The sequence below is a fragment of the Hemiscyllium ocellatum genome, chromosome 29 (assembly GCF_020745735.1).
Source record: "Hemiscyllium ocellatum isolate sHemOce1 chromosome 29, sHemOce1.pat.X.cur, whole genome shotgun sequence".
Classification (NCBI taxonomy): Eukaryota; Metazoa; Chordata; class Chondrichthyes; order Orectolobiformes; family Hemiscylliidae; genus Hemiscyllium; species Hemiscyllium ocellatum.
The window spans coordinates 52965840-52991526 of record NC_083429.1 but is presented as its reverse complement, the minus strand read 5'-3'; the positions used below and the strand labels follow the sequence as shown (position 1 = coordinate 52991526).

General features: G+C 42.1%; 1 protein-coding gene across 3 annotated transcripts; it reads right to left on the bottom strand.

The window, feature by feature from the left end:
* Positions 1 to 374: 374 nt before the first annotated feature.
* ten1 (TEN1 subunit of CST complex) lies at positions 375 to 25025 on the bottom strand. Of its 3 annotated transcripts, none has more exons than XM_060846859.1 (5): positions 24910 to 24997; positions 18796 to 18903; positions 13255 to 13412; positions 10709 to 10842; positions 375 to 458 (listed from the first exon to the last, which is right to left on the bottom strand). In XM_060846859.1, the coding sequence occupies exons 2-5, from the start codon at positions 18882 to 18884 to the stop codon at positions 426 to 428; spliced, it is 414 nt and encodes a 137-aa protein (XP_060702842.1). In that variant the 5' UTR covers positions 18885 to 18903; positions 24910 to 24997; the 3' UTR covers positions 375 to 425. The 3 variants fall into 3 exon arrangements, with proteins under 3 accessions (XP_060702842.1, XP_060702843.1, XP_060702844.1); XM_060846860.1 differs by lacking the exon at positions 24910 to 24997 and adding an exon at positions 24108 to 24191; XM_060846861.1 differs by lacking the exon at positions 18796 to 18903 and having other exon boundaries at positions 24910 to 25025.
* Between the last annotated feature and the right edge of the window lie 662 nt (positions 25026 to 25687).

Genomic DNA, 25687 nt, shown 5'->3' with positions numbered 1-25687 from the left:
GGCAAGATTTCAGCTACTGTCAGGATGATATGAGAGATTTCTGTTCTTAACGTGTCTGGTGAACTGATGCTTTCCATTTGACAGACGTAAGAGGTTAAACAATATTCCAGGAATTCTATTTATCATACCGACAGCAGCTGTACAAAGAGAATGTCAACCACCACTTTCACAGGGCAACTAAGAATGGGCAAGAAATATCAATGTTACCGCCAATTCCTATGACCCAATCAAAAAAAAAGCTTCAGATTAAAAAGCTCATGAGGGGGGATCATTTAAAAACAGCAACATGCAATAAGCTAAACTTTTACAAATCTTTTGTTAAGGTTAAGTTGAGGTGTGTTGTCCAATTTTGGGAAAGATAGCAAACCCGTAGAGAGAGTGCAGTGTAAATTTATTATTGTTGCTCCAAGAAAGAGTAACTTAATTTAGTTCAGAATTGGTCTTCTCCTCCATAGAACCTAGATAAAGAAAAGAAGATTAAATAGACATGCTCAAAGCAATGTGAGGTTTTACTACAATACATAAAGAGAAATAGTTTGCTGTGTTTGGGATTCAGAGGATACATATTTAAATAAATAGTTTTTTAAAAAAAGCTTGGGAAAAAATAAGCATTTCTTTATAAAAACACAGCAGATTGTTGTGATGTAGAATGCACAGTCTAAAATGATGCTGGAAGCAAATTCAACAATAAAAGGGAATTGGATAAATACTGAAATAATAAAAATTTATGGATTTGAAGAAAAAGACCTGGGCCTAATTAGATAGTTCTTTCAGAAAACAAGCACAGACACAATAGGTTCAAAGACTTCTATTTGCACTGCAAGGTGCAATGAAAACTTGAATGATGAGTCTGCTGCCATTACTGTACCAGTCATCACTCTTCAAGCTCCCTTCCCAGACTATTAGAACATGTGAGAAAGCCAGCCCTATACATCTGTTTCACAGGCAGGCTGCACACAGTTGTGCATCTGCCTTATTCAGGTACAATCCCAAGGTATATTTTCTTAGGAGGGCCTCCAAATCCTCATTGTTTTGCAATCAATTATTCCCATTTCTATTTTTCCATTACACAGCACCCTTGACATAACATACATTTATATTGTTACTTCAGTGTGTCCCAAAGCAAATGAAACTGTTTGAAGTATAGTCATTATTGCAAAATATGACAGCCAATTTACACACAGCAATATCTCAACATGATCATGAGAAATACATGTTTACTAACAATGAATATTGGTCAATACAATGGGGTTAATTCTCTGCTCTTCTTAGAAATAGTGCAATGGGATCCTTTAGTTAAGTGCTTCCCAGATATTTCCTGTGACTGTTTTGCAAGGTTTGAAAATTATCATAGAGGGAGATGGTAGTCTAGTGGCATTATTGCTGGACTGTTAATCCAGAGATCCAGTTAAGTTCTGGGGACCAAGGTTTGAATCCTACCAAGTAGATGGTGGAATTTGAATTCAATAAAAATCTGAAATTAGGAGTCTCGTGATGGCCATAAATCCATTGTTGTTTGTCAGAAAAAAACCATCTGGTTCACTAATGTCCATCCTTACCTGGTCTGGCCTACATGTTACTCCAGACCCACAGCAATGTGATTGAGTCTTAACTGCCCTCTGGTCAATTAATGCTGGCTTAGCTGGTGATACCTTCAACCTGTGAATGAATAATAAAACTCTTCATTGAGAATTGAGAGAGGTGGGTGCGTGGGGGAAAGCTTAAAGAGCCAGGGCCTATTGGAGGGAGAATACAGCTATCAAAATGTGGTCATAGTTTTAGAGTCATAGAGATGTACAGCATGGAAACAGAACTTTCAGTCCAACTTGTCAATGCCGACCAGATATCCTAAATTAATCTACGCCCACTTGCCAGCACTTGGTATATATTCCTCTAAACCCTTCCTATTCATATACCCACTCAGATGCATTTTAAATGCTGCAGTTGTACCAGCTTTCACCACTTCTTCTGGCAGCTCATTCCATACATGCACCACCCTCTGTGTGAAAAAATCACCACTTAGGTCCCTTTTAAGTCATTCCTCTCTCATCCTAAACCTATACCATCTAGCTCTAGACTCCTCCACCCCAGGGAAAAGACTTTGTTTATTAATCCAATCCATGCCCCTCATAATTTTATAAACCTCTATAAGATCACCCTACAGCCTTCGACACTCCAGGGAACTGTTTGGGATCCCAGCCACAGTTTCCCCCACGCACCCCCAACACTTTGAGAAGCCCTGCTTCAGATCCATCTTTGAGATATCATCCAAGAGATGGCACCACCAACAGTGCAGAGCTCTTTGACTATTGCAGTGCTCATCCTAGAATTTTGCTCTCAAATCTCTGGAACTTGAATCCATAGCTTATCACTCAGAAATGTGAAAGTCAGCCACACAATTATACTTAAGGTAATATTGGGACAGGTTGCCAAAAGCTTATTCAAGAAATTAGGTTTTATTGAGAATCTTAAAGGAGGAGAGAGACAGAGAGTTGAATCAAAGGGGTTTTAGTGAATTCCAGAACTTAGGGACTTGACAGCCAGACACAAGTGCCAAGAGTGGAATAATTAAGAAGCCAAAATTAGAGTACAGCAGGGATCTCAAAGGCTTATAGGACTGAAGAGCATATTTTTAAACTTTATTTACCCACAGGTTGTCGGTGTCACTGTCTAGGTCTGTATTTGTTGCCCCACATAGTGGTGATAGCGGTTTACACTGTGGTAGGCCATGTAGACTGGACACAGCCATAGTGCTGTTAGGAAAGGAATTCTAATATTTTGACCCAAAGACTCTGAAAGAACAGTGACATAGTTCCAAGTCAGGATGATGTGTGGCCTGAAGGGGAACTTGCAGGTGGAGGCGTTGCCCTGCAATAGCTGTCTTCATCCTTCAAGATGATATTATGTCCTAGGGCAGGGGTGGGGAACCTGCGGCCTTCTAGGCCAGTGTGTGGCCTTTTGAATGAATCCAAATTTTGAAGAACAAATCTTTTATTTTTTATGAATATTTTTTTTCGTCCTTTATTATTTTTATTTTAATCTGCAGGAATGTAGATTTAAGGTAAAAATAGATCAGCCATCTAGAGGATCAGCTAAAACTGCAGACCTCCATGCTGCAACCAAATATTAAAATGCTTTCCTACAAAAAGCAGTCACAACAAAGTCATTAAAAGGTTAGCTAACTTTAGAAGTCACATTTTTTTTTCATTTTTCTTAGTTAGTTAGTACATAGTAGTTATATTTTTACAAAATAATGCGAACTTTGAAGAATATATAATTGAAGTTTCTTGGATGCGACCTTATTAGATTACAACTAACATATTGCAGCCTTCGAACATGAAAAGGTTCCCCACCTCTGTCTTAGGGAATGGGAGTGCATTGTGCAAAAATATCATCTGTTTTGCATGCTATAGTCCCATTCCTTCTACCTGCAACAATGACTTTACACATTGAGCATAATGAAGGAAGGTGCTTTGTCAGTTTGTACGTTTTGAAGATGCTATCAAAGGAGGTTAGTGAGTTGCTGCAGTGTATCTTGAATGATATTGAGCATTGACAGTGTTGTTGGAGTTACATTCATTGGAAAGTGGAGATTCCTGATTTGTGCTTCATACCAAGGTATTTGCAAGACAAGAGGCAAGTTACTCTCCACAACATTCCGAGCCTCTGACCTGCTCTTGCAGCCACAATATTTATATAATTGGTTCACTTCAGATTCTGGTCAACAGTAACCTGCAGGTTTTTGATAGTGGGAGGTTCAGCAGTGATGCCATCGAATGTCAAGGAGCAATGGTTAGATTCTCTCTTATTGTGATAGCCACTGCCTGGCATTCAAGGAGCACAAGCTTGGATATTGCAAGGACCTGCTGCATATTGACAGGGTTTGTTTCAGTTTCTGAAGACTTGAGTGTTACAGAAGAGCATTCCCATTGTGACCTAATGGCAAAGGAAAAATTAGTGAAGGAGCTGAAGACGTTGGCCTAGGAATCCAGCCAGAGAAAACTTTTGCACTGACGTTCTGGGACTGAGATGATTGATCTCTAACAATCACAACGATTTTCCTTGTACCAGAAATGGCTCTAATCAGTGGAAGGTTATCCTTCCTTGATTCCCAATGATTCCAGTTTTGCTTGGGCTCCGTGATACCACACCCAGTGAGTGCTACCTTGCTGTTGCAGCCACGCTCACTTTCCCTGTGGAAGCCATGATGTGGAGGTGTGCGAGTTGGGCTGGGGTGGACAAGGTCAGAAGTCAGATATCAGGTTGTAGTTCCACACGTTTATTTGAAATTACAAGCTTTCAGAGTGCTGCCCCTTTGTCAGGTGAAGTGAAAGGGCAACATTTTGAAAGCTTGTGATTTTCAAATAAACATATTGGACTATAATCTGGTGATGTCAGACTTCCACTGTGGAGTTCAGCTCTTTTGTCCAAGTTTGAACCAAAGCTGTAATGAGGTCAGGAGCTAAATGGCAAGCCAAGAGAATAGCTGGCTGCTTTCTTTAAAAAGTGGTCTTTACTAGATGTCTTCTTCTGTAGCTATGTGCTGCAGGAAAGCTTTTTCTGTACTAATGACCCATACAAATTCAACAACCCAATCAGCTCCAGTCTGTTGAGCTCCATTACTAGAAAATCAAGGCTTAAATTATTTCCTAACCTCTACTGGAATAATAATCAGAATACAATCAGATTTTCACCCAATCTTGATTGCTGTCCACAGTCTACAGGTCTGCAAGTATTTAAATGAATGAATGAATGAGTGAATGAATGAATGATTTTATTGTCACAATATCTCGAAGATACCGTGAAAAGTGTTTTGTCACACAACCCGGCACCATTTTGAGTTACAAGAATAAAAAAAAACTTATTTAACAACAAGTCTATCTTTTGTTCAAATTGGGTCTAAAGCACAGCTCCAGAGCTTCTGCAAGGAGTTCTGCTGCAGAAACAGCAACACGATGCCCATGCCGCAGGAGACCCTGGCTCTGCCACCGTCCAACACCGCCAAGAGTCCAGGTACCAGACCCACTGCCACCAGAAATTCCCCCCTCTGGGCACTGCTGCTGCCAAGAGTACAGGCTCCAGGCACTGCCGCCACAAGTCCTGATCCACGCTGCTGCCACTGTTCTGCAAATATCACTCTAGCCTTGGAGATAAAGGAAGAAAAGAAAAAGAAAAAGAAGACACAAAGTACAGAGAGAAAAGGATGTTGCTGGCCTAGAGTGGGTGGGCTCCAACAAGCCTGAATATCACCTACCATGCTGGTTCCACCATCTTGAAATTGATAATGTAAAAAAGTGACTCAAGGGGCTGTGACTTCCAGCTATCCCTATGACCAGACTTTAAATCTGAACTGCCCCAGCTCAGCCTGTACAATGAACCAAATGGCAGTGCAGTATGAAGAGCAAGAACAGTTGACTTATCGAATCTGCTCTGCCATTTGATCCATTCTCCTGCCTTTTCCCCATAACCTTTGATTCTCTTACTAATCAAGAATCTATCTCTGTCTTAAAGGCAAAGAGTTCACAGTTTTCTGTGGCAAAGCATTGCAGATTTACCATTCACTGGCTAAAGAAATTCCTTCTCATCTCAGTTCTGAAAAATCATCCCTTCATTCTGAGGCTATGCCCTTGGGTCCTACAGTCATGGAGATATATAGCATGGAAACAGAGCCTTTGGTCCAACTCATCCATACCGAACAGATACCCTAAAAAAAATCGAATTCCATTTGCCAGCATTTGGCCCATAGCCCTCTAAACCCTTCCTGTTCAAAATCCCATCCAGCCTTTTAAAATGCTGTAATTGTACCAGCCTCCACCACTTCCTCTGGCAGCTCATTCCATACACGCACCACCCTCGTGTAAAAAAGTTGTCTTTTGGATTCCTTTTAAATCTTTCACCCTCACCCTAGACCTATGCCCTCAAATTTGGACTCCCCCACCCTGGGGAAAGGATCTTGTTGATTTATCCTATCCATGCCCCTCATGATTTTATAAACCGCTATTAAGGTCACTCTCCAGCCTCAAACACTCCAGGGAAAATAGTCCCAACCTATTCAGCCTTCTCTACAGCTCAAACCCTCCAACCCTGGCAACATCCTTGTAAATCTTTCCAAACCCTTTCAAGTTTCACAACATCTTTCCAATAGGGAGGAGACCAGAATTGCACACAATATTCCAATAGTGGCCTAACAAATATCCTATACAGCTACAACATGACCTCCCAACTCCTATACTCAATGTTCTGACCAATCAAGGCAAGCATACTAAACACCTCCTTCACTGTCCTGTCTACTTGGGACTCCACCTTCAATGAACTATAAACCTGCATTCCAAGGTCTCTTTGTTCAGCAATACTCCAGAGGACCTTACCATTAAGTGTATAACTCCTGTACTGATTCACCTTTCCAAAATTCAGCACCTCATATTTATCTAAATCAAAATCTGTCACTCCTCAGCGCGTTGGTCCTTCGGATCAAGATTCCATTGCACTTTGAATTAATCTTCTTCACTGTCCCACTACACCTTCAGTTTTGGTGTCTTCTGCAAACTTACTAACTATACTGCCTATGTTCACATCCAAATCATTTATATAAACGGCAAAAAGCAGGGGACCCAGCACCGATCCTTGTGGCACTCCACTGGTCACAGGCCTCCAGTCTGAAAAGCAACCCTCCACCACCACTCTCTGTCTTCTACCTTTGAGCCAGTTCTGTATCCAAATCGCTACTTTTCCTTCTATTCTGTGTGACATAACCTTGCTCCCATAAGGAACCTTGTCGAATGCCTTACTGAAATCCATACAGGTCACATCCATTGCTCTGCTCTCATCAATCCTCTTTGTTACTTCTTCAAAAAACTGGTGGAAACTGATTGCTTTTTTTTAAAAATTCATTCATGGCATGTGGACATCACTGCCCAGGCCAACATTTACTGTCCAGCCCTAATTACCCAGAGGCAACCATACTGTTATGGGCCTGGAGTAATGTGTAAACTAGACCAGGTATGAATGACAGTTTCCTTCCCAGATGGTTTTGACAATGGTTTTATGGTTATCATCAGACCCCTAACTCCAGTTATTTATTGAATTCTAATTCCACCAGATGCCATTCGAACCCGGGTCCCCAGAACATTACTAGGCCATCGCCTCCCCATGACTTTTTGTCAGTTAATATCATTCAGGGAAGGGGATCTACCATTCGTAATTTGTCTGGCCTATATTTTTTTTAAATCATTCAGTCATGGGCTGTGGGCATCACTGGCTGGAGTCAGCATCCATTGACCCCATCTATCCCGAGAGAAGGTGGTGATCAGCTGCCTTGTTGAACTGCTACAATCCACCAGCTGTAGGTAGATCCTCAATACCCTTAGGGAGGGAATTACAGGATTTTGGCCTAATGACACTTTGCTAAAATAGCAAAGACCAGTGGGACATAATAAGAGGTGTCAAGGGCAAGGAGTAAAAATGTTGGAGACAGGAATTTCTACAGTGGATAAAGAAAATTACCAGGAGGAGGAAAATTCACAACATGAAGGTTAACTTTGTGTCGATGTTAAATGTCAAAAACTGAAATGACCACCATCATGTGGTGTAGAATATCATTCCCTCTATCACAAACAGATGCAAACAAATTTTCAGACGCTTTTCATAATCGGTCTCTCATTTAATGCTGCCTGCTGAACAGTATTGTAAAGTTTCTAAAATTGCAGTAGCCCAAAGTCTTCCCTCCAAGTAGGGGAGTCCAAAACTAGAGGACACAGGTTTAATGGGAGAGGGGGAAACATTTAAAAAAGGGGCAAGTTTTTCCACACAGAGACTGGTGTGCGCATGAAATGAGCTGCCAGAACAAGCTGTAAAGGCGGTTAAAATTACACAATGTAAAAGAAATTGGGACAGGTACACGGAAAGGAAGAGTTCAGAGGTACATCGCCAAATGCATCAAAAGGGACTACAATAGTCCCCTCGTACCCATAGGGGATACAATCCAAGACCTACCATGGAAGCCCAAAACCATGGATAGGAGTGAACCCATTCATTTCAATGGGAAATTTACCGTCCCGGCAGCCTGGTTCCAGAACATTCCCTATAATATGTTCGGGAAGCAGTAAACCATGAGTAATTGAAACCACAGAAAACAATTTCATGGATATGGCGGTCACCCTGTAGCTCAGTTTGGGAAAATTGGTCGGCATGGACGAGTAGGGCCTTTCTCAAACTAATTACTAAACTGCCATAGAGTTAGAGGGATCTACTGCACAGGAAAAGAACCTTCAGCCCATTGCTTCTGTGATAGTCAAAAATTATTCTAATCCCATTTCCCCAGCCCTTGGCCCATTGCCTTAGCATTGCAAGCCCAAATCCTTCTTCAATGTAATGAGGGATTCTGCCTCACCCCACCTTTACAGACAGCGAGTTCCAGATTCCCCACCATTGTCTGGGTGAAAAAGGTTTCTCCTCCCATTCCCTCTAAATCTCCTGTCCCCTACCTTCAATCTACACCCACTCACTCGGTCATTGATCCCTCTATCAAGGGGGATAAGTTTCCTGTTTACCCCATCTATGCCTCTCATCCCCTCTCCCCTCCTCAACTCTTAGGAAAACATCCCCAGTCTGTCCAATGTCTCTCCATCACAAACTGTCAAGCCCCAAGGCAACATCCTGGTAAATCTCTCCCTGCACCCTCTCACATTGCTATCACACCCCTCCTAACCAGTTTCATTACCCTTTTCAAGAAGTTAGCTTACTTGATAATTATAGAGGCACAGCACCACAAGTAAAACAATAATCACAGCAGCACATCTCAGTCCGATGTACAGATATAATCTCATCTGTGCACCTTTTGATGTGTGATCCCAGTCTCTCTCTTGGCGGCCCAACATGGCGATCTCTTGACCTCACAGTCTGGCATCAAAGCCTGACACATACTGGGTTGGAAGGACTGTTATTTCTTTATTTTTACACATTTTTTTCCAAGAATCTGTACTTAAGCATCTGTACATAAGTACCTTTGTACTTAGGATGGTGCCATAATTGCCGACTTGTAAACTTTTCACTGTACTCATTTGAGTACATGCCAATAAAGCTAAGTCTAATTCTCCATGCCCACACTGTCAAGCCCTGTCAGTAGTCTGTAAGTTTCAACCAGATCCCCCACTCCCCCATTCTTCTAAACTCCATCGAGTACAGACCTAGAGTCCTCAACTATCTCTCATATGACTAGCTTTTCAGCCCCAGATTCATTCTTGTAAGCCTCCTGTGGACCCCCTCTAAGGCCAGCACATCCTTCCTTAGATACGGGGCCCAAAACTGTTCACAATATTACAAATACATCTGTTATTCACACCACACCCCAGCCCTTCCAGGTGCAGTAACTTTACACATTTTCCACTGAATGACAAAGAGAAATGCCTTTGTCAGTTACTAACATTACTCAGGATACCTCTTCTAATTGAACATACAAGGTCCACGAACCTGAAAATCCCAGCATCATTCATCATAAACACTGTGAGCATGTGCCTGGATGACAAATTAAATTTCACCTCATTGGCAAATGATTAAATTGCAACTGTGAAGCTGTATAGAAATAAATCTCAAAGAACCAGGAAAGAATCTATGTGCAATCTAACCCATATTTCTGGTCAAATTAAGTTCTCTGGTAAAGGATCCACAGTGGCTTAAAAAAAAGGACAAAGAACTATAGTACCCCAGGTCATCAGCATTACTGAAATTCTTCAGATGCATTATCAAGTGCAACGGTGTTGTTTTAAACAACATTGCCTAACATCAACAAGAGACAGAATTTATTTACTGCAGAGCAGTACCAGAGATAGAGAGAGAAAGAGAGGAGTAATTTGGGATGACACTAATAGCCATACCTAGTTCAGGTATCATTGTATGGCATTAACTGTACAGTACAGTGGAGGGTAATCATTGCGAACCTTCAGAGCAGAGGCAGAGGTTACTCATAGGATTGAAAAATAGCAGGAGCTATTCATAGACTGCCTGCTGAACAAAGAACAATACAGCACAGGAACTTTCATTGTTCCTGTGATCACAAAGCATTATAGTGATTTGGTCGGTTTGGGAGATCAATGTGACCCAGTTTCAGCATTATCTTGGAGTACCTGATCCATGTTTCTCAGTCATATAGCTTTAAAGTTGGACCACAACCCCTGCAATAACCTCATTAAAATAAACAGTACCAAAATAAACTCAACTCTCAAATTTCACCTTCTACCACTGAGGTTTTATTCTAAAAGGATATCATTAAAAGAAATATCCTTCTCAGCTTCAATCTAGCACTTTATAATCAGAAAATGAGGAACACTGAGAAAATATGGGCATTTATGGCAGCACTTAAATCTTCTTTCCTTCAGTGATGTCAGGTCGAGGAGAACTAACGAGGTGACCTGAAACAGCACAATTATTCAGAAGTGTATTCCAGAAACATCAAGTACTGCGACTCTAATTAAGCACAGAAGCAACACTCCATTAGGATGTTTCTTTCACCTGAACTACCCAAACATTTTCAAAAAGCAAAACTGCATGAATTTTAAATGGCTAAGTACATCATGGTGTCCACAAATCAGATTTACACATTCAGACTCAGTCCAAGACAGAACAGAGCCGTGCGGATCAGTTTTCACTGGGAGTTACAAGGTTCACTGAGAGTTTGTGTACATGTTCACACATCCCTTTTGTTGGTCTCTACCTCAGTTTCAAGGGCATCTCTTGCAACTCTTTGCTGGAAGTACTTTCTCTGCTCTTGTACGGCACGCTCCAGTAATGGCAAGTTCACTCCATCTGCATCCATTAGTAGCCGAGCTTGGATCACAGGAATGTTGCCTGAAAATGCAGCACTGAGTTAATATCTCGTCAGTCAATCAGAACAAGTTCAGCCTATACACAGGAGACAGAATGGTGCAAGTGAATGGTTAACTTGAGGCCTAGTGATAAAATGACTGATCTTAGTTAGTGCCACAACTAGCCTTTAAACCCTTGGAAATGAAGCAGCCAAAGCTAGGGAGTCTAGCATAATGGAACGAGTATAAAAACATCAGAAATGCCTACAAACACAGACAGAATTTGCAGCTCAGCTGGTGTTTTCAATCCACTTCTGTACATCACACTTTTGGGAGGATTACAAGGCTTTGCAGAATGGCACCAGAGATAAAGTCCAATTATCTCTGCAACTTCAGTAATGAATAACCCTCCACCATAAAGTGAGAGCTACCTTTTGCTGATGATTTTGGTGTTAACTCCATTTGCAGCTCCTCAGATAAATAAGCAGTCTATGTCCACATACAACAAGACCTTGACAACATATTGGTTTGAGTTGATAACCTACACTCATGCCACTTTAGTATCAGACAATGACCTCACAAAATAGAGAGATCATTACCACCTCTCTTTAACATTCAAATAGCATGACCAATCTTTAAATAATGTCATATTTGACCATAAACTAGACTTGCCATGGCAATGCCATGGTTATAGTAAGCAAGCCAGATGCTCTCAAGGCAGTTATCGGGATTCTGACGGAATACACTTGGATGGGGATAGGTTCACATTAAATTACACTTAGCCCCGTTTGTTCATCCCTCTAAACAGCCAAGGCCATCTTGAAGCCTTTTTCAGTTCTAATCACAGTCTTCCTCACCTGCAATTTATGGTGTCAACAGATTTCAGAACTATGCTCTCTAAACCATAATGCAAATCATTTCTAGAGAGATAGAAAAGATCAAGCACTGACCTCTGCTGGCCCTGAGTCTACAGTACGATCAGCTTGCTTTTCTAATTTTCTGTTTTGAAACATTATAATTATTGAATTTTATAAAAGATGAGGACTTCTGCCCACTGCTCTTAGGATAGTCCTCTTAATTTTGCCCTTTTTTCCTCATCATTTAAAAACTTTTGGTCTCCCACTTCCTTTTTAACAGTACATATTAGAGTCATAGAACTGTACAGCATGGAAACAGACCCTTCAGTCCAACTTGTCCATGCTGACCAGATAATCTAGTCCCCACTGCCCAAAACCCTTGATACCCTTCCTATTCATATACCCATCCAGATGCCTTTTAAATGCTGTAATTATACCAGCCTCCACTACTTCCTTTGACAGCTCATTCCATTTACACACCACCGTCTACATGAAAAGGTTGTCCCTTAGGTCCAGTGTAAATGTTTCCCCTCTCACGTTAAACCTCGACCCTCTAGTTTTGGACTCTGCTACCCTGGGGAAAAGACCTTGTCTATTTACCCTATCCTTGCACCCTCATGATTTTATAAACCTCTATAAGGACATACTTCAGCCTCTGACGCTCCAGGAAAGACAGGCCCAGCCTAATAAGCCTCTCCCTGTAGCTCAAATCCTCCAACTCTGACAACATCTTTGTAAATTTCTGAACCCTTTCAAGTTTCACAACATCCTTCTGATAGCAGAGGGACCACACTGCCCTAACAATCAATTCTGTAAAATAACCATTTTGCAACTTCTCCCTTCATGCTAGGTGATCTTAACAATGGAAGGTCATAGTTTTTCTTATATATCTCATCAAATTTCTTCATAATTGCTAACACTTGCATGACATCATCTTTAACCTTCTGTTTAATAAAAAGTGTGCTCATTTCTGTAATTTTTCCTTACAACTAAAGCCTCTTGTTCTACATTCTGTCTTGGTGAATATTTTGTGTACTCACTCTGTTGCCCTGTCATCCTTTTAATACATTTTCTTTTCCTTTGCTACTAACTTCAATACTTTTTATCAAGATGCTTATTTTTGTTGGAGATGGCATTTAGATTGATAGTTTTTGAAAAATGAGATTCAGGACAGTACAACATAAGCCTGTGCTGAGACTACACGGTGGTAGTATCAGGTTTCTCAATGTGTAACCAGAGAATGTCAAGAATGTCCAAGTGAATATCCAATAAACAAAGACAATTCAAGATGTGAAAAAGTTGAGAATAATGTTCGAGGGGTAGAGTTGGCTGTCATTGATACACCCATAAAAGATGATGTTAGCTACAATAACAACTTGTATTTATATAGCACCTCCAAAAAAACCACCCCAAGGTGCTTCACAGGTGTAAGTGTCAAACAAAATTTGATAATAAGTCACATAGTAGATTTTACAAAAAGATAGCTTTCGAAAACCACCTTAAACATTGGGGAAATATTGATACAGTGGGAGGTGTGCAAAGAAGATTCAAACAAGAATCTGCACAACAGATTAAGTTGCATCACGTGCTACATATACCTGCTGCAGTTTCAATTTCTCCAAGTACCATATACTCAGACCCAATGCGAGCTTCAAATGGTTCCACCAGTGAAGTACGGACCTGAAGCTGATAATCGATCGAGTTGCGATGTACAGACAGAATTGCCTCTGAGATCCTAGCATCATAAGTAGTTAACCTATAAAAAGAATACATTTAAATTGTGGTGGTCTTGTTAAAGGAAAATGTGGTATTCTAGAGAAGTGGGACTGAAATTTTGGTCTACTTTCTTACATTCGGTTTGAGAAATTTGCCAATGTGGAGAGGTTTACTCTTGTCCAGAGCTTTACTTCGGGTCTCAGGCAAGTAATTTATCATAGAAAAAGCAGGAACTCCTGTCAGCTTATCTTTCTTGCACAGCAAAATGTTATATTTCCCAAGGGACCAATGGACAACTCAGCTAAATGAAAAGGTTAAAGGAAGAGATACAGAAAGCGAACTTCCATCACAAAATACATGAAATCTATAGAACAGAACAGTTCCAAGGCCATGTTTATGTCCCAAATAATGATAATGGTCTCCTCCCATCCAATTTGTATACTCCACTATTCACAAGTCGTCCCGAAAGTACAACAGTTTACAAAGTGCTAAACAGGCTAAAAATGGTTAGTCTTAGCATTTAAATATTTCAGATTGTAGCATGTTGGCTGGACAAAAAGAGTGAGAAATCAAATAACGTTTTTGCAGTGATTGATCAACACATGGAATGATCTCTGGGTTGGATAGGTCAAACAGGACAGTATTCAGCAGCCAGTATGATGATATGACTAGAATGTTGTCGTTGGGATAAGGACGGGCGTATTACTATAGATTTTAATAGAAAGATGAACCCTATGAAATCCTGTTCATAAATGGGTTGTACGAGAATGTTTTATAACGAGTGCACTTCAAATGGAATACAAAATGTTTAACAATTGATCAAATCCACCTTGACAGGGAAAGTCAATGAGGTGACAATGGCCTGCTTCAAGAAGTCAGAAGTCAGTCCAGTTTCATCTTCACCACATCCAGGGCCCTGCCCAATCAGAGCCATGCCCGCAATGGCCAGCCACTGCATCTACTAGCTCCCCACTGTAACATTACAGGGCCATCTGTTCATCATCCTACACTCGCAGTCAGCACTGGATCCCATTTTAAGCCTGTTCTCCAATTATAGATGGATATCTATTGTGACTAGCATCTAAAGGGTGCACAGGAGCAGAGAGACTTAAATGTACTGTATATATACATAAGTCATTAATGGTCACCAGGGGAAGGTAGACAGAGTTGTTAAAGTACACAGTATTCCAGGATTTATTAATAGAGTCACAATGAATTTATATGATACTGGGTAGACCAAAGCTTGAGAAATGAGTACAGCTCTGGACACCAAACTCTATGGGGGGTGTGAATGCATTGGAAAGACGAGGCAGCTTGTGAGAATGGTTCCAGATGAGACTCTTCAGTAATGAGAATAGATTGGAGAAATTTGTACAATTTTCCTCAGACAGCAAAAGCTAGCAGGAGATTTGAGACACATTTTCAAAATCATTAAGAGTCTGGACAGAGTGAATTAGGAGGTGACACAGTTGTAAAGCATTTTGCAAAAGAAGCAAATACGAGGTGAGAAGAAAACTTTTTCACACAACAGGTGGTTAGGGTCTGGAGATTTGTGAAGGTAGGATCACTGAAGCCTTCAATAGGATGACTAGCTAAATTGGAACAATGTGCTGAGATACAGGAAAAGGGAAGAGACTGGCATGATGTTAATGGTCAGAAAGCTAGGCAGACATGATAGGCCAAATACCTCCTCCTGCACTGCAACAATTCTGTGAAATTAAAAAAAAGGAGGCAAAGAAAAATAAACAAATGAGACAGAGGGACAATGAGAAATTTTGTGCTCACATAAAAGTTATGTCACACTGATTGAAAATACAGCCCTCCCTCCAACTCTGCTCCAAGTCAAATCTCTTTCAATTAGACCATATGATGTAGGCGCACAAGTAGGGCATTCAGCCCATTGAATATGCTCCACTATTCCTTTCACCTTTCCAGAATTCACCACAGGAAAGTACTACCGCAATAAGCTTCTATTCACAAGATCTCAAGTCCAAAAGGAAAAAAGTAAAGATGAGAAGAACATAAGAACTAAGAGCAGGAGTAGGCCATCTGGCTCTTTGAGCCTGTTCCGTCATTCAATAAGATCATGGCTGATCTTTTTAAGGACTCAGCTCCACTTGACTGCATTTTCACCATCCCTTACTTTTCAAAAAAGTATCTACCTTAGATTTAAAAGTGATTACTGTAGTGTCAACTACTTCTCAGGCAAGGAATTCCATTGATTAACAGCCCTCTGGGTGAAGAAGTTCCTTCTCAGTTCAGTTCTAAACCTGCTTCCTCTAATCTTGAGGCCATGCCCTCTTGTCCTCATCTCACCTACCAGTGGAAACATTCTATCCATTTCTATTTCACGATTCCCTTCATAATTTTATATGTTTCTAAAAGATCCCCCCTCATTTTCTAAATTCCAAAGAATATAATCTCAATCTACTCAGCCTCGCCTCATAAGCCAATGCCCTCACCTCCAGAATCAACCTAGTGAACCTCCTGTGCACTCCAGCCAGTGCCAGTACATCCTAAGTAAGGAGACCAAATCTGCACACAGTACTCTAGGTGTGGCCTCACCAGCACCTTGCACAGCTGCAACATTATCTCTCTGCTTTTAAACTCAACCCCTTTAGCAATGAAGGACAAAATTCCTTTTGCCTTCCTAATTATTTCTTGTACCTGCAGACTAACCGTCTGTGATTTATGCACAAGGACACCCAGGTCCCTCTACAAATCAGCACGCTGCAATTTTTCACCATTCAAGTAATAATCTATTTTGCTGTTACTCCTACCAAAATGGACGACTTCACACTTACTAACATTGTATTCCATCTGCCAGACTGTTGCCCACTCACTTAAAGTATCTATGTTCCTCTGCAAAGTTTCACAGTCCTCTTCACACTTTGCTCTGCCACTCATCTTAGTTTCATTGGCAAATTTTCACACCGTTCACATTGTCCCCAGTTCCAAATCATCTTTATAAATTGTAAATAATTGTGGTACCCAACCCCAATACCTGAGGCACACCACTATTCACCTGATTGCCAGCCAGAATAGAACTCATTTATTCAACTCTTTGCTTCCTGTCAGTCAACCAACCCTCCGTCAAAGCTAATACTCTATCCCTAACACCAAGCATTCTTATCTTATGCAGCAGCCTCATGTGCAGCACCTTGTCAAAGGCTTTTTGGCCCACATCCACTGGGTCCTCACTGCCCACCTTGCTTGAAAGAGATTTGTTAAGCATGACCTGCCCTTCATGAACCCATGCTGCGCCTGTACAATGGGACAATTTCTTTTGAGATGCCCTGCTATTTCTTCCTTGATAATAGACTCAAGCATCTTCCCCAGTATAGAGGTTAAAATCACTAGTCTATAATTCCCCATCTTTTGTCTACATCTCTTCTTAAACAGTGGCATAACATTTGCTACTTTCCAATCTGCTGGGACTGCCACTGCGACTTTTGGAAAATTATGGCCTGTCCACCTGCTATTTCTCCCTCCAGCTCTTTTAGTACCCTGGGATGCATTCCATTAAGGCCAGGAGACTTATCTATCCTTAGCTCCATTAGCTTACCCAACACTAAATTTTCAGTAATAATAATTGTTTTCAGGTCCTCACCTACCTTCATCTCTTAGTCACTTACTGGCACGTTATTAGTATCTCCACTGTGAAGAACAATGCAAAATACCTGTTCAATGCCTCAGCCATTTCATCATATTCTATAATTTACTACACCTGCCCTTCCTCGAAAGGACCAACATTTACTTTTGCCACTCTTCTTTGTTTTATATATTTATAGAAACTTTTGCTATCTGTCTTTATATTCTGAGCTAGTTTTTTCTCACATTCTATCTTACTTTTCTTTACAGCTCTTTTTGCCACTTTCTGTTGACCTTTAAAGTTTTCCCAGTGTTCTAGTTTCTTGCTGTTCTTAGCCACTTTGTATGCCTTCTCTTTCACTTTGATAACCTGCCTTATTTCCTTAGACGTTCATGACAGATTACCCCTCCTCTTACAGTCCTTCCTTCTCACCGGAATATACTTTTGCTGAGCACTTTGAAACATTTCTTTGAAGGTCCTCCACTGCTCGTCAACAGTCACACCATAAAGTCTCTGTTTCCAGTCTACTTTAGCCAGGTCTGCCCTCATTCTATCATAATTCCCCATATTCAAGCACAGGACCCTGGTATTAGATTTTATCTTCACACTATCCAGCTGTATTTTAAATTCAACCATATTGTGATCACTCCTTCAAGAGGATTCCGGACTATGAGGTCATTAATTATCCCTGTCTCATTACATAGGACTAGATCGAGGATAGCTTGCTCCCTTGTCGGTTCCATTACATACTGTTCAATGAGGAGTACTACATGAGGAGTAACATCAACCAGAAATGCCATTAATACTTGGATAAGGGAAGTGAATGTACTATTGTGAAGTTTGTGGGTGATATAAACATTGGTGGGAAGGCAAGTAGCAAAGGTTACACAGTGAGTCTATTGAGAGATATAGGCAAGCTAAGTGAGTGGGCAAAAACCTGGCATAATGTGGGAAAATACGAGGTTTCAGTTTTGGTCCCCTTATCTATGGAGGGCCATGCAGGCATTAGAGGAAGTCCAGGGAAGATTCATGAGGTTAATTACAGGCATGCAGGGATTTTCATCTAAGGAGTAGTTGAGTAGGTTGGGCTTGTACCAATTGGAGTTCAAAAGAAGACTTAATTGAAATACATGATTCTTAGGCAGCTTGACAAAGTAGATACTGAGACATTGTTTCTTCTTGTGGGAGGGTCTAGAATCAGAAGGTAGCATCTCAGAGGGTCACAATCTTAAGAAAGAGATGAAAAGAATGTTTTGTTCTCAGAGGGTAGTCAATCTGTGGAATTCTTTATCACCATGGGCTGTTGAGACTGACTAGTGAAGTATACTCAAGGCTGAGAGAAACAGCTTTTTAATCAGTAAGGAAATCAAAGATTATGGACAAGGGCAAGAAAGTGGACTCGACGATTATCAGATCAGCCATGATCTCATTGAATATTGGAGCAGATTCAATGAGCTAAATGAGCCAATTCCACCCTTAAGTGACTGTCGGTGTGGAGTTTGCACATTCTTTCTACGCCAGCGTGGCTTTCCCCCAGGTGCTCCAGTTTCCTCCTACAATCCAAAAATGTACTGGTTAGGTGGATTGGCCATGGGGAATGCAGGGTTACTGGGATAGGGTGGAGGGTTGGGCCTGGATGGGATGATGTTTGGAGGATCAATGTGGACTTGGTGAGCCGAATGATCTGCTTCCACACTGTAGGGTTTCCACGATTCTGTGAAATGGGACTACTAAAAACAAAAGTACCTATGAGAAAGTCTATGCCCTCTGATGCCATTGGTAGATAACACACAATCCAAAAGTGTTGACTTTGACTCTGTCTTGTACATACCTGCCAAATGTTCTCACTGTATTTCCTTCTTCAACTCCACCTGAACAAATCTCCCACAAAAAATAAAATTCTCCAGCCTGTGGCAGCATTCCTCTCTGTCCTCAGTCCCTAGCAGTAAAATAAAACAAATGAAATTAATTTTAGTTTCACTATTTAACAGCAACCAAGCCATCAATTATATACCAGATTCAAAATAGTCAAGGCCACCACACACACAGATCAGAGGGTTTGAAAAATCTTGCACAAGTCACCAGTTGGCTATTACTGTTCACATGATGACAGCATGTGCATTAGCATTAATCCTTTCTACAGAGAAGAGCAAACAGCTGCTATGTAGTAATGTTTGTAAGTTCACTGACAGGAATTCCATGGGGGAAACAGTTTAAATGCAGCTCAAGAAGAAAATACTGCCATAATAAATAACCAAAAAAAAGCTGTTTGCAATGTATTAACTGAGCAAGAACAGGCCATTACGGCTAGTGTTCATACTTCACACAAGCTTCCACTCTTTCCTTTCTTCCAATTCTAATCAGTACAATCTTATCTCTCCTTTTCCCTCAGTTTGTTTAGCTTTCCATAAAAAGTAACCCCAACTTCTCCCTGTGGTGGTGGAAATCCACATTCCTACAAGCAAATGCAATGTTGTAAGTTAGCTCAGGAAGGTTGACTGTGAAAAACAGTGATGTGCTACTGAGACTTTATAAAGCTCTGAACAGGCCCCATTTAGAATACTGCGTCCAGTTTTGGGCCCCACACCTTAGAAGTGTGCCCAGCAGAGATTCACACGGATGATCCCAGGAACGGTAGGCCTAACATACGATGAACGGCTGAGGATCCTGGCATTGTATTCATTAGAGTTTAGAAGGTTGAGGGGTGATCTAATAGAATTTACAAGATAATGCATGGCTTAGAAAGAGTGAATACTGGGAAATTGTTTCCATCAGGCAGGGATACTATGACTTGAGGGCACATACTTACAATTAGAGGGGGTCGACTTGGAACGGAAATGAGGAGATATTTCTTCAGCCAGAGAGTGGTGGGCCTGTCGAATTCATTGCCATGGACCGTAGCGGAGACCGGGACAATAAATGTTTTCAAGGTATAGATTGATAAATTCTTAATCTCGCAAGGAATTAAGGGATAAGTGCAGAGTGTGGGTAAGCGACATTGAAATACCCATCAGCCATGATTGATTGGCGGAGTGGACTCGATGGGCTAAAGGGTCTTACTTCCACTCCTATTTCTTATGGGTTTATGGTCTCAATCTCTTGATAAAGATGAATCTCTAGATTTCCCTTCTGAATTTGTTAATGTCCATTTTGGTTTTTTTTTCAGCATTACCAATTTTAGTGATTTTGCACCCGCACCCACAGACTTCTTTTCTGAACTTGTTTTAGGTATCTGCTTTTCTATGTGTATGTGAATTCTCTATTTTCCGAACAAGAAATGTCATATTTTTATTGAAGTTAATTTGTCACTCCAATCACTGGGTAGACTTTTACCAATCATCAGTTTGATTTAAGACGCTGAGTGAATGCACATCAGGATGTGAGAAGATAGTGCTTGTACAATATTTGGACACTGATTCCAGTGTAGATAACAAAGCTGACAAGTTTCCTTTCAATGAACAAATATTCCTAAGTCCAGGACATGGAAAGAAGCTTCAAGTTGCTCAACATTCATCTTTTTTCACACATCACCTACTGCTCACTGGCTTACCAAAGCATAAATTTATAATTCTTTTCCCTTCACGCAAATCCCATCAGGGCCTCATCTACATCTCCCTACTCGTTGGGTTGCTGGGATACGGTTCTGAAGATACTAAATATATTGTTGGACTTTGCCTAAACCTATTCTTTCCATGCGAATCTGAAAAGGCGTGCAGAAGTGTTCAATCATAGAGGACATAATAGGCAATCATAATGCATGGAGGAAATAATCAGACTGTATTAATTCTTATGTTTGTTTCATGTTATTGCTATAATAGAAAGACTGGTGCAATTGTCTGCATAATACACCAGAGCAATTCCCTCTGTGAAGCACCTGGAAACATTTCAATACAGTGATATATGCCACATCAGTAGGCCAATATGAAACAAAAAGGCAAGGTTTACAATTATTGCCAGTTTGGACAAATTTCAAATGTCCTATCACTCAGGGGGTCAGAGCCAGGTCCACTTTTCTTCTAGGTTTGCAGAAATAATTTGAGCAAGTTCTTGGCAAAATTAGCTGACAATACAAGAGGGATTTGCAAACAGCAAGGGATGCAAGGACATTAACAGGTAAGTGAAATTGGAAAGGAGACAGATGCAAATGAACATGAAGAAGCAGGAGGTATTGTTTTGCAAGGAAAAACAAAGGAATGTGAAGAGTACTGATGAACAAAGAACTAGGTTGTTAAATTCATCATTTTCTGAAAGTGCTGGCAGATTAAGCAATAACAGAGCCACCAATTTCTTTTTGTTATGTATTGGGTACACCGTACATGGCAAATACTTTTCAGTATAATTAGAGGATTGTTTCCAGTTTTGGATGTCCCTATTATTGAAAGAGATTTAAAAGCATGGAGAGATACAATAGAGATTCATTAGAATGATTTAGGGATGAGCATTTATAGAGTCGTAGAGTCATAGAGCTGTACAACACGGAAACAGACCCTTCAGTCCAACCTGTCCATGCCGACCAGATATCCCAACCCAATCTAGTCCCACCTGCCAGCACCCGGCCCATACCCCTCCAAACCCTTCCTATTCATATACGCATCCAACTGTCTCTTAAATGTTGCAATTGTACCAGCCTCCACCACATTCTCTGGCAGCTCATTCAATACACGTACCACGCTTTGCGTGAAAACGTTGCCCCTTAGGTCTCTTTTATATCTTTCCCCTCTCATCCTAAACCTATGACCTCTAGTTTTGGACTCCCCGACCCCTAGGAAAAGACTTTGTCTATTTATCCTATCCATGCCCCTCATAATTTTGTAAACCTCTATAAGGTCACCCCTCAGCTTCCAACGCTCCAGGAAAAACAGCCCCAGCCTGTTCAGCCTCTCCGTATAACTCAAATACTCCAACCCTAGCAACGCCCTTGTAAATCTTTTCTGAACCCTTTCAAGTTTCACAACATCTTTCCGATAGGAAGGAAACCAGAATTGCACGCAATATCCCAACAGTGGCCTAACCAATGTCCTGTACAGCCGCAATATGACCTCCCAACTCCTGTACTCAATACTCTGACCAATAAAGGAAAGCATACCAAACGTCTTCTTCACTATCCTATCTACCTGCGACTCCACTTTCAAGGAGCTATGAACCATTGGCCCCTCTGGTCCAGAACCTGTTGTAATCTGAGGTAACCCTCTTCGCTGTCCATACACCTCCAATTTTGCTGTCATCTGCAAACTTACTAACTGTACCTCTTCTAGTCACATCCAAATCATTTATGTAAACGACAAAAAGTAGAGGACCCAGCACAGATCCTTGTGGCACTCCACTGGTCACAGGCCTCCAGTCTGAAAAACAATCCTCCACCACCACCCTCTCTCTTCTAGCTTTGAGCCAGTTCTGTATCCAAATGGCTAGTTCTCCCTGTATTCCATGAGATCTAACCTTGCTAACCAGTCTCCCATGGGGAACCTTGTCAAACGCCTTACTGATGTCCATATAGATCACATCTACTGCTCTGTCCTCATCACTCTTCTTTGTTACTTCTTCAAAAAACTCAATCAAGTTTGTGAGACATGATTTCCCACGCATGATGAAGAAATTTCAGATATTAAGACAGAGTAAAATTAAACCGAAGTGTATAGAATAATAAAGGAATTTGATAGTTGTTAAAGATTACAGCCTCTGGTTGGACAGTTAAGAGACAATGAGACAATTTAGAATAAGAAAGAAAGAAGGGGGAGATTAAGGGAAACATTGAACAAATTGTTATGAGTGTGGAATTCCATGTCACAGGAAGGAACTGAGGCAGAGACTGCTACTTCTTTGAAGTGTTGAGATGCAAAGGCTGAGAAGAGGGCACAGGGTTAGTTCTAGAATAGAGCCAGCAGTCTGGACAAAATGATCACCCTTTCTTTATTTAGTTCTAAATAAATGCCACTACATGTAAATTTCATTCTACACAATCAACCCAAAGTTTGTCCAAAATTTGAATATTAACATTTAGCAATACTCTGATTTTTAGAATGATAGAAGGATAAATTCTTGACCTCAGCCTACAACGGTCACAAATCTATTATGACATTCCAAACGAAAGAAATATCAGATTTAGATTAGATTCCCCACAGGCCATTTAGTCCAACAAGTCCCCACTGACCTTTTGAAGAGTAACCAACCCAGACACATTCTCCTATCCTATATTTACTCTTGACGAATGCTCCTAATACTATGGACAAATAAGCATGACCAATTCACCTGAGCTGCACATCTTTGGATTATGGAAGGAAACTGGAGCACCCGGGGGAAACCCACGCAGACACAGGAAGAACATGCAAACTCCACAGACAGTTGCCCGAGGCGGGAATCGAATCCCGGTCCCTAGTGCTATGAGGCAGCAGTACTAATTACTGACCCACCGTGCCGCCCACGTGTTAACTCTAGATTAAAATCCCTACACTGTGGAAGACCATTAGGCCCATTAAATCCACATTAACCCTCCAAAGAGCATACCACCCAGCTCATACTCTATCCCTGTAACCTCACACCTACCATGGTGAATCCACCTAACCAACACATCCCTGAACACTATGGGCAAGTCCTGGAGGAAACCTATGCAGGCATGGGGAGAATGTGCAAACTCCACAGTGACGGTCACCTGAGGCTGGAATCAAACCCAGGTTCCTGGTGCTGTAAGGCAGCATTGTTAAGCACAGAGCCACCGTAAAAAAACTTTCTCTCCCCACAGATGCAGCCAGATTTTGTTTCAGATTTTCAGCATCCACTGTATTTTACTTTTACCTCCTGGTATTTTATCATCACAGGTCAGCTCTGCCTCAGATGGGAGTAAGAAGATGTGGTTTTAAGTTTCACTCCATGTCTTGAACACTTGAATCAAGGCACAAACCCCAGACAGAGGTGTCACATCTCAAATCTCACAGTACTATCATGAAAGGCAGGGGTAATTCTGCAGTGTCCTGGTCAGTACTGAAATATCACTAAAGTAAGGATACTGAAGAATGCTAAACAAAAAAACGCAAAGAACTGCAGATGCTGAAAATCAGAAACACAAACAAAAACTGGGGGAGAAACTCAGCAGGTCTGGCAGCATCTGTGGAGGAAAAGCAGAGGCAACGTTTCTGGTACACTCACCCTTCGTGCTCTGTCCACAGAGGCTGCAGAGCTGCTGACCAGTTCTTTTGGAACTCATTTCAACGAAGGAAAGTTTCTGTTCCCTCTTCCCTAGAGCCCACCCCCTTCTCAAATCCCGCCCCTACCCAAGGCTCCACCATCTCAGACTCTGCCTCCTGCTCCAGGCACCAACCCCCTGCCCTTGGCGTCTCCACCCACCCCAGACCCTGCCCTAGACTCCACCCCAGACCCTGCCCTAGACTCCACCCCCTGCTCTTGGCGTCTCCACCCACCCCAGACTCCACCCCCTGCTCTTGGCGTCTCCACCCACCCCAGACCCCGCCCCAGACTCCATCCCCTGCCCTTGGCGTCTCCACCCACCCCAGACTCCACCCCCTGCTCTTGGCGTCTCCACCCACCCCAGACCCCGCCCCAGACTCCATCCCCTGCCCTTGGCGTCTCCACCCACCCCAGACCCCGCCCCAGACTCCACCCCCTGCCCTTGGCGTCTCCACCCATCCCAGACCCTGCCCCAGACTCCACCTCGCCACTCCCCACCCAAATCCCAGACGCCGCTGCCACCTCAGAACCCGCCCCTCCAGCAAAAACCCAGCCCATAACCCCAAAGTCCCGCCCCTAAAGCAGAATCCCCGCCCATAGACCGCCAACCCCGCCCTCTAATTCCCAAACCCAGCCCCTAATTCGGAGGTCTCGCCCCCGTGCCTAAGGCCCCACCCCAAACGGCGTTCGCCATCCTTCAGTCCGCCCGCCCTCCCTCATTGGAAAGGATGTCATAATTAAATTGTAATAATAAAACACCGACCGGTCAACACTCCTCGGAGGTTCTGAGGATTCCACCGGCGCTGCGAGCATTCCTCCCGGAGAGTGACAGAGAGCGGGGCGGGGTCATCAAACCCCACGCGCCCTTTCCGTTTCGATTCAAACGGACGAGGCGGAGCGCGACCTGGTCAGGTGACCGGGTCACCAGAGAGACCGTGCCCATGGCAACCATCACCATGACAACTGTCGCCAAAGTCATTGCGGCCTAGACAGCCTTCAGCCGGACACCACTCTTAGTTACCACACGCCGCCGGGCGTACTCGGTAGGACTAAAGAAGAATGCTTTAGGTTTGACTATACTCCCCGTCAATATTATGTTAAACAGTCGCCTGAAGTGACAGCAGAATTGGTAATAGTGATTTCTAAAATTACTCCTAACCTTGGCCTCCCCGCCCCCGCCCCCGGGCTCAGTGTATTTTCACGATGAGCGGGATTTTCCGCAACGCCCCGGCGGTGAATGTTCATTTCAGCCAAACAACATCACGAGAACTATTGTGGGATCTTGCTGTGCACAGAACGGCGTCTGCGTTTCCTCCGTTACAGCTGGAAATTGTCTTACTTTTAAAAACCAACACACACACAAACAATTCGCGGTGAAGCACTTTGGAATATCCTGAGGTTGTGGCCGGCGCTAAGGGAGATACAAATCCACATCCGAGACTGCACAGCGACAATTGTGGAGAAATTAAAATTTATCAGCAACGAAGGCCTGCCTTGTTATCAGCGTTACAAGTGTTTTAATTTCGTCCCAGGGTAGAAAC